Here is a 15,552-nt window from a genome sequence, read left to right on the forward strand (position 1 = left end):
AACATTAATCATGCAATTAGAATGATTAAAACTCACATTAATATAAATATCTGATTCACATTCAGCACAAGTCTCAGCTGTTGTTACAGAGCCTAACAATCTGACCAATCAGATTTCAAAATGCAGCATTTTTATATTGGTTAAAAAATAGTTATAAAAAAACAACAGTTCAAGAAAAGTACTGTAGTTATATAATATAAAACCAAGAGCCTACACGCACGCTCACACACATGCTCACACACACACACACACCACACACACCACAAACACCACACACACCACACACACCACAAACAACACACACACCACACACACCACAAACAACACACACACCACACACACACACACAAAAACACCCACACACACACACACACACACACACACACACACACACACACACACACATTAACTACACACAGAGATATAAAAACTGTATGAAGAAGTGAAGGTGAAGTGTCAGCAAGTTCAGGAAGAAGAACATCACATTATATCACATGCCTATTGCTTTCTAGTGTGAGGGTGAAATCTATCGGGTTCCCCTGAAATTACTCTAGAAAGCAGAAGTCACTCCTTTCATTTGTAGTGAAACAATAGTGAGGTTCAGAAGTGCCATCTGTCTATGAAGATATGAGTTTTGAATTCTACAAAATGGACGATAGTGAAAACTATCATTCTCCAAAAGGTAGATATCTGAAATGTTTATACATGAATAATTAAATACATTTTTGATGATTATGCTTGATATCATTTACATGAACAAGTGCTTTAAAGCTTTTCACTGTTCATTATCAGACACAGAGGATGATATTAATGTGAATACAGAAGACTGTCGCTCAGAGCTGAAAAACTCAGGTATGTGTTTGTTTGATGATTAAATACTGATAGTGAGAAGAACTAATGAGGTTATGAAATGACAACAAAAAAATACATTTACACCTCATAACATAAAATCATTATACTGATTATCTCCACATGTCCTGTGTAAATGTAAGAGATCCTGCCAGAAGGACAGTATTCAGTTCTCCTGTAATCAGAGCTACAGTATTTAGGGTTAGGAGCCTAGGGTTAGGTTTTTATTTTTTTATAAAGGAACAAGGAGTGACACACACACAAAAGGACAGAAAAAACTATTGGTATATTGTAAAACAGGTAAATGTACTGTATGTAAACCTGACTTCATTTTTGGGGGCAGGTTCCTTTTCTCTGTTTTCCTGTGTTATAAAGTTAGAGAAGTAAAACTATTTGTGTTGCTATTTTTCTTTTTAGGGAACAAGTTCCTAAAATATTAGAACTATTTAAAATACTGTAACTGTGCATGGCATTAGGTCTGGAAATGACTTTATCTATAGTGCAAAGATGTATGAAATAACTAACACTTTTCTCTCTGATATCTCTGACCGCACTGAGCTGAAAGACAAGAAGAAACCAGGAAAGATATTCAGATTTGCTTTTGGTCTCCTAATACTTGGTGTTTTATTAACACTCTGTGTTGTAGGGATCCTTTGTAAGTGTTAATTTGTGCTTATCATATCATAATAAAGTGTCTCCTTCGATCCATCAAGTGAGATGAATTCATCCTAACACGAAAAACTTACATTTATTTACTTAATTAATTATACATTTAGTTTTCATTGCTCTGTGAATTAATTTAACCCTGAGTATTTTTCTTCAACAGATCACAATAAAGTGGTTTCATATGAGATATTAAGTGAGCAGTATTCTAATGTTACTGAAACATTGATGACGCAGGAACATGAAGCCAAGGGTAAGGGTTTATAAGAGCTTCCTGTTTCCTTTAATAGTTTGCTGTAGCTGCAGTGAATACAGTACGTGGATTAAAAAGAAGAGTTTTGTGCTTCTTGCCTTCTAATAGTAATTCTAGTAATTGCCCCTTTGTTATTAATATTTATTTATTTATTTATTTATTTATTTATTTATTTATTTATTTATTTATTTATTTATTTATTCTCCTTAGAGACAGAAAAACTGTATGAAGCACTGAAGGTGAAGCATCTGCAAGTTCAGGAAGATCTCGCTGCATGCAGTGGTAAGATTGTGGTGTAGATACAGTACAGTAGATAGCTGGGAATAACAGCTACTAAGCCACACAGTGGTAGACCGTGTAAAACACAGGTCAGGTTCAGCACATGCTGAGGTGCACAGTATGCATAACTCACCAACTTTCTGCAGAGTCCATAGCTACAGACCTCCAGTCTTTGTGTGGCCTTCAGATTAGCTCAACAACATTGTGTAGAGTGCTACATGGAATGGGTTTTCATGTCTGAGCAGCTGCAACCATGCTTTACATCACCAAGTGCAATGCAAAGCGTCGGATGCAGTGGAGACATGTTCTCTGGAGTGACAAATCACACTTCTCTACCTGGAAATCTGATGGATGAGTCTGGGCTTAACTGTTGCCAGGAGAACGGTACTTATCTGACTGCATTGTGCCAAGTGTAAAGTTTGGTAGAGGGGATTATGGTGTGGGGTTGTTTTTTTTCAACAGAGGACAATTCTTGGTTGTTGAATATGAATATTTGATATTCTAAAACAGCTAACTTTAAGTTTAGCTATAGTTTGTATTAAAGGTTTATTTTACCGTATAGTTGTCATAGATATTGTATAGCAAACTTTACACGTATGTCTTCATATTTTATGGTGAAAAAAAATGCCAACTCATTGATTACTCAAGCTAGTGAGACGTAATGAATTCCAGTTTACTAATTAAGGTGTTATTGCTGTCTAGATAAACAGTTCGCTCCTTTACTAGCATCTCAACATAATATAACGATCTATAGATTTTCATACAGTATCTATGAACATTTGTAGGATCCTTATATGAACATACAATGTTAAACCAGTTAAATGAATAAATGAGTGCACCTGGGCCAGAGGGAGGGTTTTTTGTGTGTACGGGGGAAGCTCACAGTTTTTTGACCATGAAATATGACCGCGAACTGGATCTTTATCACGAATATGTGAGATATATCGTGTTTGAGCATATACTTTCATCATTTTGGAATTTTTTTTAGTTGTTTAGCTACACATGTGATATGTTCAGGATTGGCGTGAACTATGAACTGTGGATGAATGAACAATGGAACTATGGTGACTGTATGATATGCTTGTTCCAGTAAAAGACACTCAACAGCATATAAAGAACATTTGCCTTTATTGACACGCGTCAATTAATAGCTCACTCCCCAGACACGATTCACTTTAGTGGAAAGTCAGCCACAAATACATTTACTATGTACTTTGTAATGTTAAGTTGCTTTGAATAACATTTAGAAAGCAATAAGAATTAATAAAAATATAGATCTTAAAAACATGATGTATGGTTTTGTTTTTGTTTTTAACAAGATGATGACTTGCACTATGTCAGCATTCCAGTTCCAGGTTAGTCATATTGTGTTTAGGAGGGTAACAGAGGATGGATAATAAAACATATGGATTTTTGCTCTTTTTATTTTCTGTAACTGCACATTGTATCTGACACAGGGCTTCATGAATGTCTGCTCTCCATCTCTGATTTGATGCTTGCAAAAGCCATTGATACATGCAGGGCTAAACAAACCTGAGGTACGTGTGTGTGTGTGTGTGTGTATGTGTGTGTGTGTGTGTGTGAGAGAGAGAGAGAGAGAGAGAGAGAGAGAGAGAGAGAGAGAGAGAGAGAGAGAGAGAGAGAGAGAGAGAGAGAGAGAGAGATTGAAGGATGCCTTTCAGTCTACATATAAATATTGCATTCTTTTCCCCATTCTTGGTCATTCAGTTAAAGCTGTTGCAAAAAAAAGTCATTGCAGCGAATGTAGCACAACAAATGTACAGTGACTTAGTGTTCTGTACACATATTCATATTTCATATTTAATATTTTCATCATTCATATTTTCACAGAAAGTATAAGTTAACTAAAATGTACATGGTCTGTAAAGTAGTCTTTATTTATTTTAACCTCTACAAAGTATTTCTACATCATTTAAAATTATTCCCTTGTTGATGTATTTTTCTTTGTAAAGTTATCTCAGAAAAATACAATACGGTGTTCTAAGTGAGCATTATGATAATGTTACTGCAATGTTGATGACCCCAGAACACACAGCCAAGGGTTATGTGTGGTTTTAAGAGCTTCCTGTTTACTTTAATAGTTAGCAGTTACTGTATATGTGAGAAAAAAACTCAGTTGTTGAGTTTTGTGTTTCTTATTTTTTAATATTCCTCTTATATTTTCTGGTTTATTATCATCAACATCTATTAACCATTTTGTATCAGAAATTATTCACATTTGCCATAGAGATAGAAAAACTGTATGAAGAACTGAAGGTGAAGCATCAGCAGATTCAAGAAGAAGAAATGAATTCAGCTTGCTAGTTTGAACTGAGGCTGAACCCGAGATGCTTATCCTGAGATCACTCTAGAGCTGAAAAACTCAGGTATGTGCTTGTTTGGTGATTAAATACTGATACTGAGAACTAGTGAGGTTAGTGAATGACAACAAAAAATTCAATTGAATCTACAAAAATGGCAAAATAGATACTGTAGTAGTTAAAAATGTCCTTCTCCTACAGGCAGAAATCTGAACAAGTGCTGTAAATGATGAGCACCATGTAAATGCTCATAATCACACACAGAGAGGACGATGTTTATGTAAATACACAGGACGGAAAACGCTACTACTTCTTTCTTTTATCATTATACTTGTGTTAATGTGGGAGAACCTGCCAGAAGGACAGTCATCAGTTCTCCAACAACAAGAGCTGTTTAATTTCCTTTCTTCCTTATGATATCTTCATAATGGTACCATGGACATCAGACACATAAAAGGTTTCCACAAAAAAAAGTCTTGGTATATTGTAAAACAGGTAAATGTATGTACACTACTGTACAAAGGTGTGACTTCAGGATGGTCCAAGGCTGAAATAGTACATTTTTAAAAAGATTCACCTACAACATTTCCTGGAATCACAAAACATATATGAAGCATAATGGAAACGGGGGGAAAAGTTAATTATCCAACAGGTAGACATCTGAAACTGCTATATTTTTAAAAAAATATATTAGATGTTGAAAATTTATGTAATCAGACATCATAAATTATAAGGATTTTTAATTTGTTAGGATCACATGCAGTGGATGATGACGATGTGAACACACAGCAGCCACATCTGAAGACTAGACAACGCACAGGTATGTGTTTGTACTCATTATACTGATTATCTCACTTCTACTTGTAATTTATTAACTAAAACATGTTTAATATTTAGCTTCATCTAGTTACAACATCATCATATCTGCTCTTGGTCTTCTGTTGCTTGGAGCTTTAGCATCACTCTGTGCTGTAGGGATCTTGTGTGAGTATTAAATAGCACTTTAATCTGTTGTTCTCATTCGACCAATTACAATAAATAAAATAGTTTGATGGTTAGGTTAGAAGGATTCTATTTATCAGCCATTTATACTAGAAACATACAACACATTACAATAGAATATTTATGTACCTTTGGTGCTTGGCCCCTAGAAACGTTTTCATTCATCTATGTCTGAGTTTAGCCCTGATGTTCTTGTTCAACAGATCACAATAAAGTTGTTTCCACTGAGATGTTAAGTGGACACGAGAACACTACAGCCGAACTGATGGTGCTACAATACAAAGCCACTGGTAAGAGGATTCTGAGGTTTTCCTGTTTGCTTCAGCAGCCAGCTGTTGGTCTTCATCATGTCCCAAAAGTCTCCATACAAACACTTTTTAGCTAATTCACATTTCATTTGTCACATATACAAAGAAACACAGTACAACGTTTAGTGAAATGTTTTTTTTTTTTTAACTGTCTAATGTAAGATATATATAATAAAAATCGTTACAAATAAAAAATAGAATAAAATTTACTGGAGAGAACTGTGCTGCTCTGGGGAATGCAATTGGTAACATACATACATGGTTTGATGCTTCTTGTAGTACAATCAAAAAGTGCATCTGTGAAAATTAAAAGACTTTTCACTTACATTTGAGTCTGCAAAGACTTGTTTTTATGAATGAAGGACCTAGAGGCAGCACAAAGACATTGTCTTCTAAGGGATAACATTTTTGACTGTTTTGAGCGCAGCATTATAGGCTCAGGGAAGGCAATCTCATCATGTAAACCGTGCCAAGGCAATTATCATGATGTAATAAATTCAAATCGGGACAACGTGTTAATCCGTTGAAGAAATGCGAATAAATCCTTCTGGAAAATTCTTGGTAATTAAAGGGAAAGGCTCAGTGCTGGTGTGCTTGTTGATGGAGGTCGCATCCATGTATAAAGAAAAGTGTCTGTTTGACTGTTGTGTTTCTGTGACATGAAGATAATATGTCTTTGAGTTGATTTTAAAATGTCATGGGACCCTAGAGACACAGGGAGAAGATAAAGGGCTTTTTCTAGGTGCATGAGGGACTGGTGGCACAATCATGGAGGACAAATCCAGCTCATCCAGGAAGATCTGGGCCATTTCCATTAAGCACTTTGTGTCCATTCGGCTGTAATCACTTGATACAATCACCTAGAGGACAGTTGGGCAAATGATTAGTGCTACAACAACCACAGAGACACTATGAATTTGTCCTGATAGTGAAGTTACTTTCTGGATTCTTCTGCACATACAGTACAATAGCTACTCTGAGCTGTTTCTGTGAGAATTTAAGCCTTACTGCTAATAAAAACTAGCTATATAACATGAGCTAACCTGAGACGATCTCAGAAAGAATTTAAGTCATATTTATACCCGCCAAAAATTCTTACTGCTAATCCAAACTAGCTAACTACTGTAGCATGAGATAACCTGACAGGATTTCAGAGTGTATTTTGGCATACTTATACATGCACACAATTTTACTGCTAATTAAAAACTATCTAACTAACAAGAGCTAACCTGACAGGATTTATTATTTTGAGTGTGTGTGTGTGTGTGTGTGTGTGTGTGTGTGTGTGTGTGTGTGAGAGAGAGAGAGAGAGAGAGACAGAGAGAGAGGGAGAGAGAGAGAGAGAGAGAGAGAGATTATGACTGGTGGTGTTTATTGTGAGTGTTTATTGCCTTTTTGGACTCCTTTATCATTTGTAATGTTGCTCCCATTTAAAACAGTTCGGCCAAGCGAATTTTAGGGTCATGATTGAGGACAATGTCCCGTCCAGAGACAAGCTGTTTCGTGTTGAGGTTTTGTTCAAACCGACCATCGAAAATACTCTCTCTAATGAATATGCTTTTTTTTTTTTCCAATGGTTGTTGTGTTAAATCTTACCCAGATACAATAGTGCTATTTTCTGATTGGCTATTGTGTAGCCTCTTTTTTTTTGATTGTCTGATACACGTCAGGCTCGACTAAGAACTCCAGGGGAGACGCGCTTGGTTCCTGCCTGGTTCTATAGAGACAGCGGTGCGGACAGATACATTTTGGGCGCTGCGGCATATTAAATATATGATAAATAGTCAAAAAAATGTTCTGCGTGAGAAATACAATGTATGGCGGGAGAGCATGAGAAAAGATGCATGACTGTCACTCTCAATGTGTGACTCTTGAGAGCCCTGTATTAAGCTTATCAACTTCTTTAATATCACACACATCATATATGATACTGTACATTTAAGTTTACTATTGATTCAGTATAATACTGTGTTTGCTTATTTCCTTGTTTGTAAATGCATTTGATTTTTTAAAGCTTAATATAACCTTTTCATGCAGTTTTGTTTGTACATATAAAAAGGGTACAGGATGAAAAATAAAACTTACAGGATGGAATGAAATGACAGGGTCTGTAAAGTGGTCTTTTCCTGTTCACTTGGTGTCTCTGTTGAGGAGTAACACCAGGAAAACTAGATTTGAGGTTTGTGTGCCTCAGTTTTTCCTGGTTTATTGTCATATTAACCTTTTTATCAGAAATGATTATCTTTTACCATAGAGATTGAAAAACTGTATGAATAACAGAAGGTGGATCATCAGCAAGTTCAGGAAGAAGAAAATCACACAAATGAATTCTGCTTGCTAGTGTGAACTGAGTGTGAGACCAAGAGGCTTAACCTGAGATCACACTAGCAAGCAGAAGTCACTCATTTCATGTGTTGTGAAGAAATAGCAAGGTTCAGAAATACAAGCTGTCTATAAAGATATAAGTTTTAAGCTCTGCAAAATGGACGGTACTGAAAACTATCACTCTCCAACAGGTAGATATCTGAAATGTTTATACATGTAAAAATATTTAAATACATGTTTGATGGTTATGTTTGGTATCGTTTACATGAAGTGTTGTAAATGACAAGATTTTCACTGCTCATTATCAGACATAGAGGATGATATTTATGTGAATACAGAAGACTGTCGCGCAGAGCTGAAAAATTCAGGTATGTGTTTGTTTGGTGATTAAATACTGATACTGAGAACTAGTAAGGTTAGTGAATGACGACAACAACAACATAAAAAAAAAAACAATTCAGAATAGTGTTATGTCGCACATAACACTAGTAACCAGGTAACGAGTAACCTATATATATAAATATTAACCTAATATATATAAATATTTATAATGGGACAAATTTAATGTAACTTATTAAAAATATCTAATCAAATATTTATCTATATTTTATCAAACTAATATTGGAAAAAGCAACAGAAATCATTTTATTTATTTTTTTAATTTAACTCCATAACACAGTGGGTCTCGATCTGACTCTAGTACAAAGATATATGAAATAACAAACCCTTTTCTCTCAGATATGTCTGACCGCACTGAGCTGAAAGACAAGAAGAATCCAGGAAAGATCTTCAGATATGCTTTTGGTCTCCTCCTAATACTTGGTGTTTTATTACCACTCTGTGTTGTAGGGATCCTTGTAAGTGTTAAGTTGTGCTTATCAGCTTTATCTTTGTTCTCAATCAAGAAATCATAATAAAGTGTCTCCTTTTATCCATCAAATGAGATGAATTCATCCTAGCATGAAAAACGTACATTTCTTTACTTAATTAATTATACACTTACTTTTTAGTGTACTGTAAATAAGTTTAACCCTGAGAATTTTTCTTCAACAGATCACAATAAAGTGGTTTCATATGAGATATTAAGTGAGCAGTATTCTAATGTTACTGAAACACTGATGACACAGGAACATGAAGCCAAGGGTAAGTGTTAGAGCTTCCTGTTTCTTTTAATAGTTTGCAGTGGCTGCAGTGTATATGTGGGTTAAAAACCCACCAGTTTTGTGCTTCTTATTTTGTAATAATAATTCTAGTAATTGCCCCTCTTATAATTTTTTTCTGGTTTATTCTCATTATCTAAAATCCCTTTTGCATCAAAAATTATTATCTTTGACTAAGAGATAGAAAAACTGTATGAAGCACTGAAGGTGGAGCATCAGCAAGTTCAGGAGAATCTCGCAGCACGCAGTGGTAAGATTCTCACCCTCATTATAGGTAGATAGATACAGTGGTGTGAAAAAAAAGTGTTGGCCCCTTCCTGATTTTTTTACACTTTAATGTTTCAGATCATCAAACAAATCTTAAATATTAGTCAAAGATAACACAAATAAACACAACATGCAGTTTTTATTATTAAGGGAATAATAATAACTATATATAATAAATAATATATATGCCAACTAGTGGTTATATTGTGGTTCATGTGTGATTTAATTATGTTCAACTTTATAATGTATTAAATGATATTGAATACAAATGTGTGAAACATCAGGAGCGCATCCCTGCCTGCAATGATAAGACTAGTCCTTTCCTCTAGTTTACTCGAATCCTTCATTAGAAGCACTTCTCTTTTGTTTTAGAGACAGAAAGATTGTATAGAAATGAAGAAATTAATACAAAGCATCATGAGTTTGTTTCTGCATGCAGTGGGAAGTTTAGTCTGTTTCCCCGTCTGTTTACTCCCATCATCAAAAAACATTTGCATCAAAATATTTTTTGTTTTGTTTTAGAGACAGAGAAACTGATTGGGATGCTGAAGGCAAAATACCAGCAAGCTCATGAACGTCTCTCTGCATGCAATGGTAAGGCTTTATCCTGGTGGTACTTACTCCAAGGGGCAGTTATTTTAAGCCTTAATGCATGTGATCTTGCATTATTTTTATTTTTATTTTTCTTATATAATAAATCATGTATCAAATTGTGTAAAGTGTAGTGTTTGTGCAGCAGAAGTGAAGATGCCACCTGAAGCAGGGATCGAACCCGGATCTCCAAGTTATAGGCTGAATTTTCAGAAAATCAAACCCACACACAGGATAAAACCCTGACACAGCTTTATTAATTTAAAATAAAACTAGCACAACAACACGACTTGACCATGATTCAAAACAAATGAAACATAAGTTAACAATAACATGGATACCCGAGATCACAATGCAGTCAAATATATATGACAAAACATCAGGCTAAATGGAGAAGAAGTGACACAGCAGTACAACACACCTGGGGAACACCTATGGTTAAACAGCCACCAGCACCCCCTCTGGTGGTCTGTCAGGGAAGTGTCCCAGTAGCTCCTGATAGTATGTTTTAAATAGAAACAAGATGTTTCACATAACTGTAAAATTTGTTATGTAGTTATTATATAATCTAATTTCATAAATGATCTTTTTTTAACTGTTCAAAAAGCAAAACAAACCTGTACACTTTGTGAGGAAGGATGGAAGTCTCTTGGTTTAAAGTGTTACTACTTCTCCACTCATAAACTGAAATGGACACAGAGTCGAGATTACTGTGTGGAGAAAGGAGGTCACCTGGTGATTATAACCAGCCAAACTGAACAGGTGAGTGTAGAGCTTCTCTTTATAATTTAATCTAATAATTTATTTATTTAATATAATTGTTTTCTACATTAGAGCTTTTTAATTTCACAAATTGGAGAAACACACTGGATTGGATTGAATGACTTGGAGACTGAGGGTCAGTGGATGTGGGTGAACAACCAGCCCTTAAACGAGACGGGTGTAACGTAATGACAGTGTTCACTCACACACACTATTTCTCATTAACCTCTTCTTTTCTTCACACTAAACTCATTTTACTATTACAAACCTACAGCAATGTATATACTTATTTATGCAGAAAATAAATTAAATATTTAAGAAACTTATTACAGTTTTTATGTCTTATGTATGTAGGTTCTGGTTTAGTGCTCCAGAAGGACCAAATGAGCCTGATAACTGGAAAGAGGAGGACCCTTCTGGAGAGAATTGTGCTACTCTGGGGAATGCAAATGTTAACACACATAACTGGTTTGATGCTTCTTGTAGTACAATCAAAAAGTACATCTGTGAAAATTAAAAGACATTTCACTTACATTTGTGTCTGCAAATATTTGTTTTTATGAATGGAGGACAGTTCTTGGTTGTTGACTATAAATATTTTATATTAAAAAACAGCTAACACGAAGTTTACTGCATATTTTATATATATATATATTTTATAACTCGTTTAGTTATTAAGATATATTTGTGTCTGGCAAAGAAATACAAAAATGGCCATTACTGGATGAAAAATGAAAACACAAGAAACGTTAAAAAAGTATTAATGCAGTAGCAAACAGTACTTTTAACAGTTAGTGGCAGGGGCGGTTCTAGGATTTCATCTTTAGGGGTTTTAGCCCTCAGTGAGAATATAAAACAAGAAGAGTTTTATATTATATATTATATGACTACATAGTAAGCCAAAAAGTTAAGGTATAATTTAAAATGGCAAAAGTGGACACCAAAATTTTATGCATGATGCAATGATGCCAGTCTCGAATCAAATCAGTTCATGTATGTGTGCATTCTCTACAAACAGTGTGTCCAATGAATGCAGTCACTATTAAAAAATATTCACAAGACAAAGACCAAATCAATAAATGTTATTTTGATGTAGTATTGAATGGATTGTTTCCATTAATATTTCGTTTGTGCTACAACTCTGGTAATAAGAATAGTGAAATTTTACTGCTTTTGGTTGCCGTCTTTGCGGTTTTCCGCCGATTAACGTTATAGATAAACGCCTCCAGCTCTGACTGCGTGTGCCTGTGTCTCTCCGTTCAAATAAATCAGACAGCTGGTGACACAATTTTGAAAGACTACAACGCACGCGCGTAAAAGCAAAGTAAAAAAATTGCTCTTGGATTAAACTAATAAATCATTTTCTTTCCCATCGACGACATGTCCTGCATTTAACGTAATTTTTATTGTTTATTTATGAAAGTAAAAATTATACTTTTAGTTTTAGGGGGCTGGAGCCACCCTAAAAAAGGCCTAGAACCGCCCCAGGTTAGTGGTATAACAATCTAAACCATATATACTTCAAGTATTAAATTAAATTATTTTCTTCAGAAGACTCAGTGGTGATTTCTATGTATTTGCGGTTTCCTTTGAATATGTTTGGGAGCATATGTGGGATAAAAAAATAAGATAAAATGATCATTTGTTTCATGAAGTTTTTATTTAACAATACAGCTCAATACAGCTCGAATCCCCTCAGAGTAATATCTATATTGAGTGTGTTACTATATATATATATATATATATATATATATATATATATATATATATATATATATATATATATATCCATCCGCTTATCCGGGGCCGGGTCATGGGGCAGCAGTCTAAGCAGGGACACCCAGACTTCCCTCTCCCCAGACACTTCCTCCAGCTCTTCCGGGGGAATACCGAGGCGTTCCCAGGCCAACCGAGAGACATAGTCCCTCCAGCGTGTCTTAGGTCTTCCCCGAGGCCTCCTCCCAGTTGGACATGCCCGGAACACCTCCCCAGGGAGGCATCCAGGAGGCATCTGAAACAGATGCCCGAGCCACCTCAGCTGACCCCTCTCGATGTGGAGGAGCAGCGGCTCTACTCTGAGCTCCTCCGGATTGACTGAGCTCCTCACCCTATCTCTAATGGAGCGCCCAGCCACCCTGCAGAGGAAACATTTCGGCCACCTGTATCCGGGACCTTGTCCTTTCAGTCATGACCCAAAGCTCCCAAAGCTCATGACCATAGGTGAGGGTAGGAACGTAGATCGACTGGTAAATAGAGAGCTTCGCCTTACGGCTCAGCTCTTTCTTCACCACAACAGATCGGTATATCGACCGCATCACTGCAGAAGATACACCAATCCGCCTGTCGATCTCCCGCTCCATCCTTCCCTCACCCGTGAACAGGACCCCAAGATACTTAAACTCCTCCACTTGAGGCAGGAGCTCTCCACCAACCTGAAGGGGGCAAGCCACCCTTTTCTGTGTCTGAGAACCATGGCCTCGGACTTGGAGGTGCTGATTCTCATCCCGCCACTTCACAATCGGCTGCAAACCATCCCAGTGCACACTGAAGGTCCTGATTTGAGGAAGCCAGCAGGACAACATCATCTGCAAAAAGCAGAGACGAAATCCTGTGGTCCCCAAACCAGACTCCCTCTGGCCCTCGACTGCACCTAGAAATCCTGTCCATATAAATAATGAACAGGACCGGTGACAAAGGGCAGCCCTGCCGGAGTCCAACATGCACCGAGAACAAGTCTGACTTACTGCCGGCAATGCGAACCAAACTCCTGCTCCTTCCACCATCCAAGGATGTTACGTCGAAGTCAGCAGATTCCCACTCCCATGGTAAACAGTGTGCGCAGGGCACTGCTTCCCCCTCATGAGGTGCCGGACGGTTTGCCAGAATTTCTTCTTCGAATTTTTTGCCTCTGCAACCACCCAGGCTGAAGCTCGCTCGGGGACTCTACACTGCCATTTGGCCCATAAGCGCAAATAACAGTGAGAGACCTCTCCCCGGACCCGAAGACGCAGGGAAACGACCCTCTCGTTCACCGGGGTGAACTCCAACACATTCCTGCTGAGCTGGGGGGCTATGAGCAAGCCCACACCAGCCCGCCGCCTATCACCACGGGCAACTCCAGAGTAGTAGAGAGTCCAGCCTCTCTCGAGGAGTTGGGTTCCAGAGCCCAATCCGTGCGTGGAGGTGAGCCCAACTATCTGTAGTCGGTATCTGTCAACCTCCCGCACCAGCTCAGGCTCCTTCCCCCCCCAGCGAGGTGACATTCTAGAGTCCCCATGTCCCTAGAGTCAGATTCCGTGTCCGGAGATTGGGTTGCCGAGGCTCCCGCCTTCGACTGCCACCCAATCCACATTGCACCAGCCCCTTGCGGTTTCTCCTGCAGGTGGTGGGCCCACAGGAGATTGGCCCCACGTCACTCCTTCGGGCTGAGCCCGGCCAGGCCCCGTGGGGTAAGACCCGGCCACCAGGCGCTGCATGCGAGCCCCAACCCTGGGCCTGGCTCCAGGGTGGGGCCCCGGTTATGCCATACCGGCGACGTCACAGACCTTGCTTTAATTTTCTTCATAAGAGGTTTTTGAACCGCTCTTTGTCTGGCCTGTCACCTAGGACCTGTTTGCCTTGGGAGACCCTACAAGGGGCAGAAAGCCCCAGACAACATAGCTCCTAGGATCATTCAGGCATGCAAACCCCTCCACCACAATAAGGTGGCGGTTCAAGGATGAGATATAATTTGTTTATTTTTAACATGTCAACAACCATGTACACAATTTATGTAAAAAATCTTTTTCAGACACCATAAAGTTTCACTTTTCTGCCACATTGTAAAATGTTGTATTTTTTAGCTTGTCTTCACCACTAGAACATCAGTAGATTGTGTGTGTGGATTACTTAAAATTTCCATCTGTTCATCTTCTCTAAACAAGTGAAAAGGGTGGAAAAAAGGTGGAAACTAAATAAAAAGTACGGAAGTGTGTTTGTGTGTGTTTGTTTGTGTGTGTGTGTGTGTGGTCACCTATAGTCGATTTGAGAATGATCTGAAACTTCACCTCAGAAAGTTCGGACACCGGAGTAATGAAACAGAAGACACATTTTAATCAAGACAAGTAAGGGCAGGCCAGAAACTCTGGGAGCCTGACCTGCACAGAATACATAGCACAGAAACACACATAGTAGAACACAAACAATATCACAGGTTGTAACAATAATATAAGTACTGAAGGGTTGTTATAGTTAGTTCTGTTTATTTAAGTAGGGGCCTCTTGGGAGGGGGAGGTGTTACTTTCCACCATCCACTCAGGAAGGTACATCTCTCCCACTGCTATTGCACTTGAGATACTATCTGTATCTCACTTCCTTTCTGATTCTAAATAATTTTGTAGAATTACTACCAATTTTTCAATTTCACAGTTCAATTTAAGATTCTAAAGTGAAGCACTGGTTAAACAATGGGACGAAAATGGTAATTATCCTACAGTTAGAGATCAGATATAGAGTTAGATGTCAGTAATGATGCCGGCTTCTAATTTTGGCCATCCTACAATAGATATTGAATATTTTTTGTGAAATATCTGTATCATTTGATCCCTTCGATAGTAAAAAGAATAAAAGAATAATTAGAGTAAAAATATTATACTAAGTGGTTTCAATTGCTGTTTCCTTTAATAGTTAGCATTGTACTGTACTGTACTGTATTGTACTTTACATGTGGGTTAAAAACTCAGTTGTTGTGTTTTGTTCTTCTTATATTTTATAAAATACCCTTCTTTATTTTC

At 37.5% G+C, this 15,552-nt stretch overlaps 1 protein-coding gene and 1 long non-coding RNA gene across 2 annotated transcripts; both read left to right on the top strand.

Annotated features, from left to right (window-relative positions):
* Positions 1-7,368: 7,368 nt before the first annotated feature.
* Positions 7,369-8,857, top strand: LOC125140672. Its single transcript, XR_007139878.1, has 3 exons — positions 7,369-8,191; positions 8,309-8,368; positions 8,739-8,857. It is a non-coding gene; the product is annotated as an uncharacterized LOC125140672 (long non-coding RNA).
* Positions 8,858-8,901: 44 nt separating this feature from the next.
* LOC125140671 (C-type lectin domain family 4 member F-like) lies at positions 8,902-11,312 on the top strand. The gene is made up of 6 exons (XM_047809831.1): positions 8,902-9,143; positions 9,339-9,410; positions 9,950-10,021; positions 10,626-10,780; positions 10,853-10,965; positions 11,135-11,312. The coding sequence occupies exons 1-6, from the start codon at positions 9,119-9,121 to the stop codon at positions 11,295-11,297; spliced, it is 600 nt and encodes a 199-aa protein (XP_047665787.1). The 5' UTR covers positions 8,902-9,118; the 3' UTR covers positions 11,298-11,312.
* Positions 11,313-15,552: the final 4,240 nt, after the last annotated feature.

The sequence above is a fragment of the Tachysurus fulvidraco genome, unplaced genomic scaffold (assembly GCF_022655615.1).
Source record: "Tachysurus fulvidraco isolate hzauxx_2018 unplaced genomic scaffold, HZAU_PFXX_2.0 HiC_scaffold_51_np12, whole genome shotgun sequence".
NCBI lineage: Eukaryota > Metazoa > Chordata > Actinopteri > Siluriformes > Bagridae > Tachysurus > Tachysurus fulvidraco.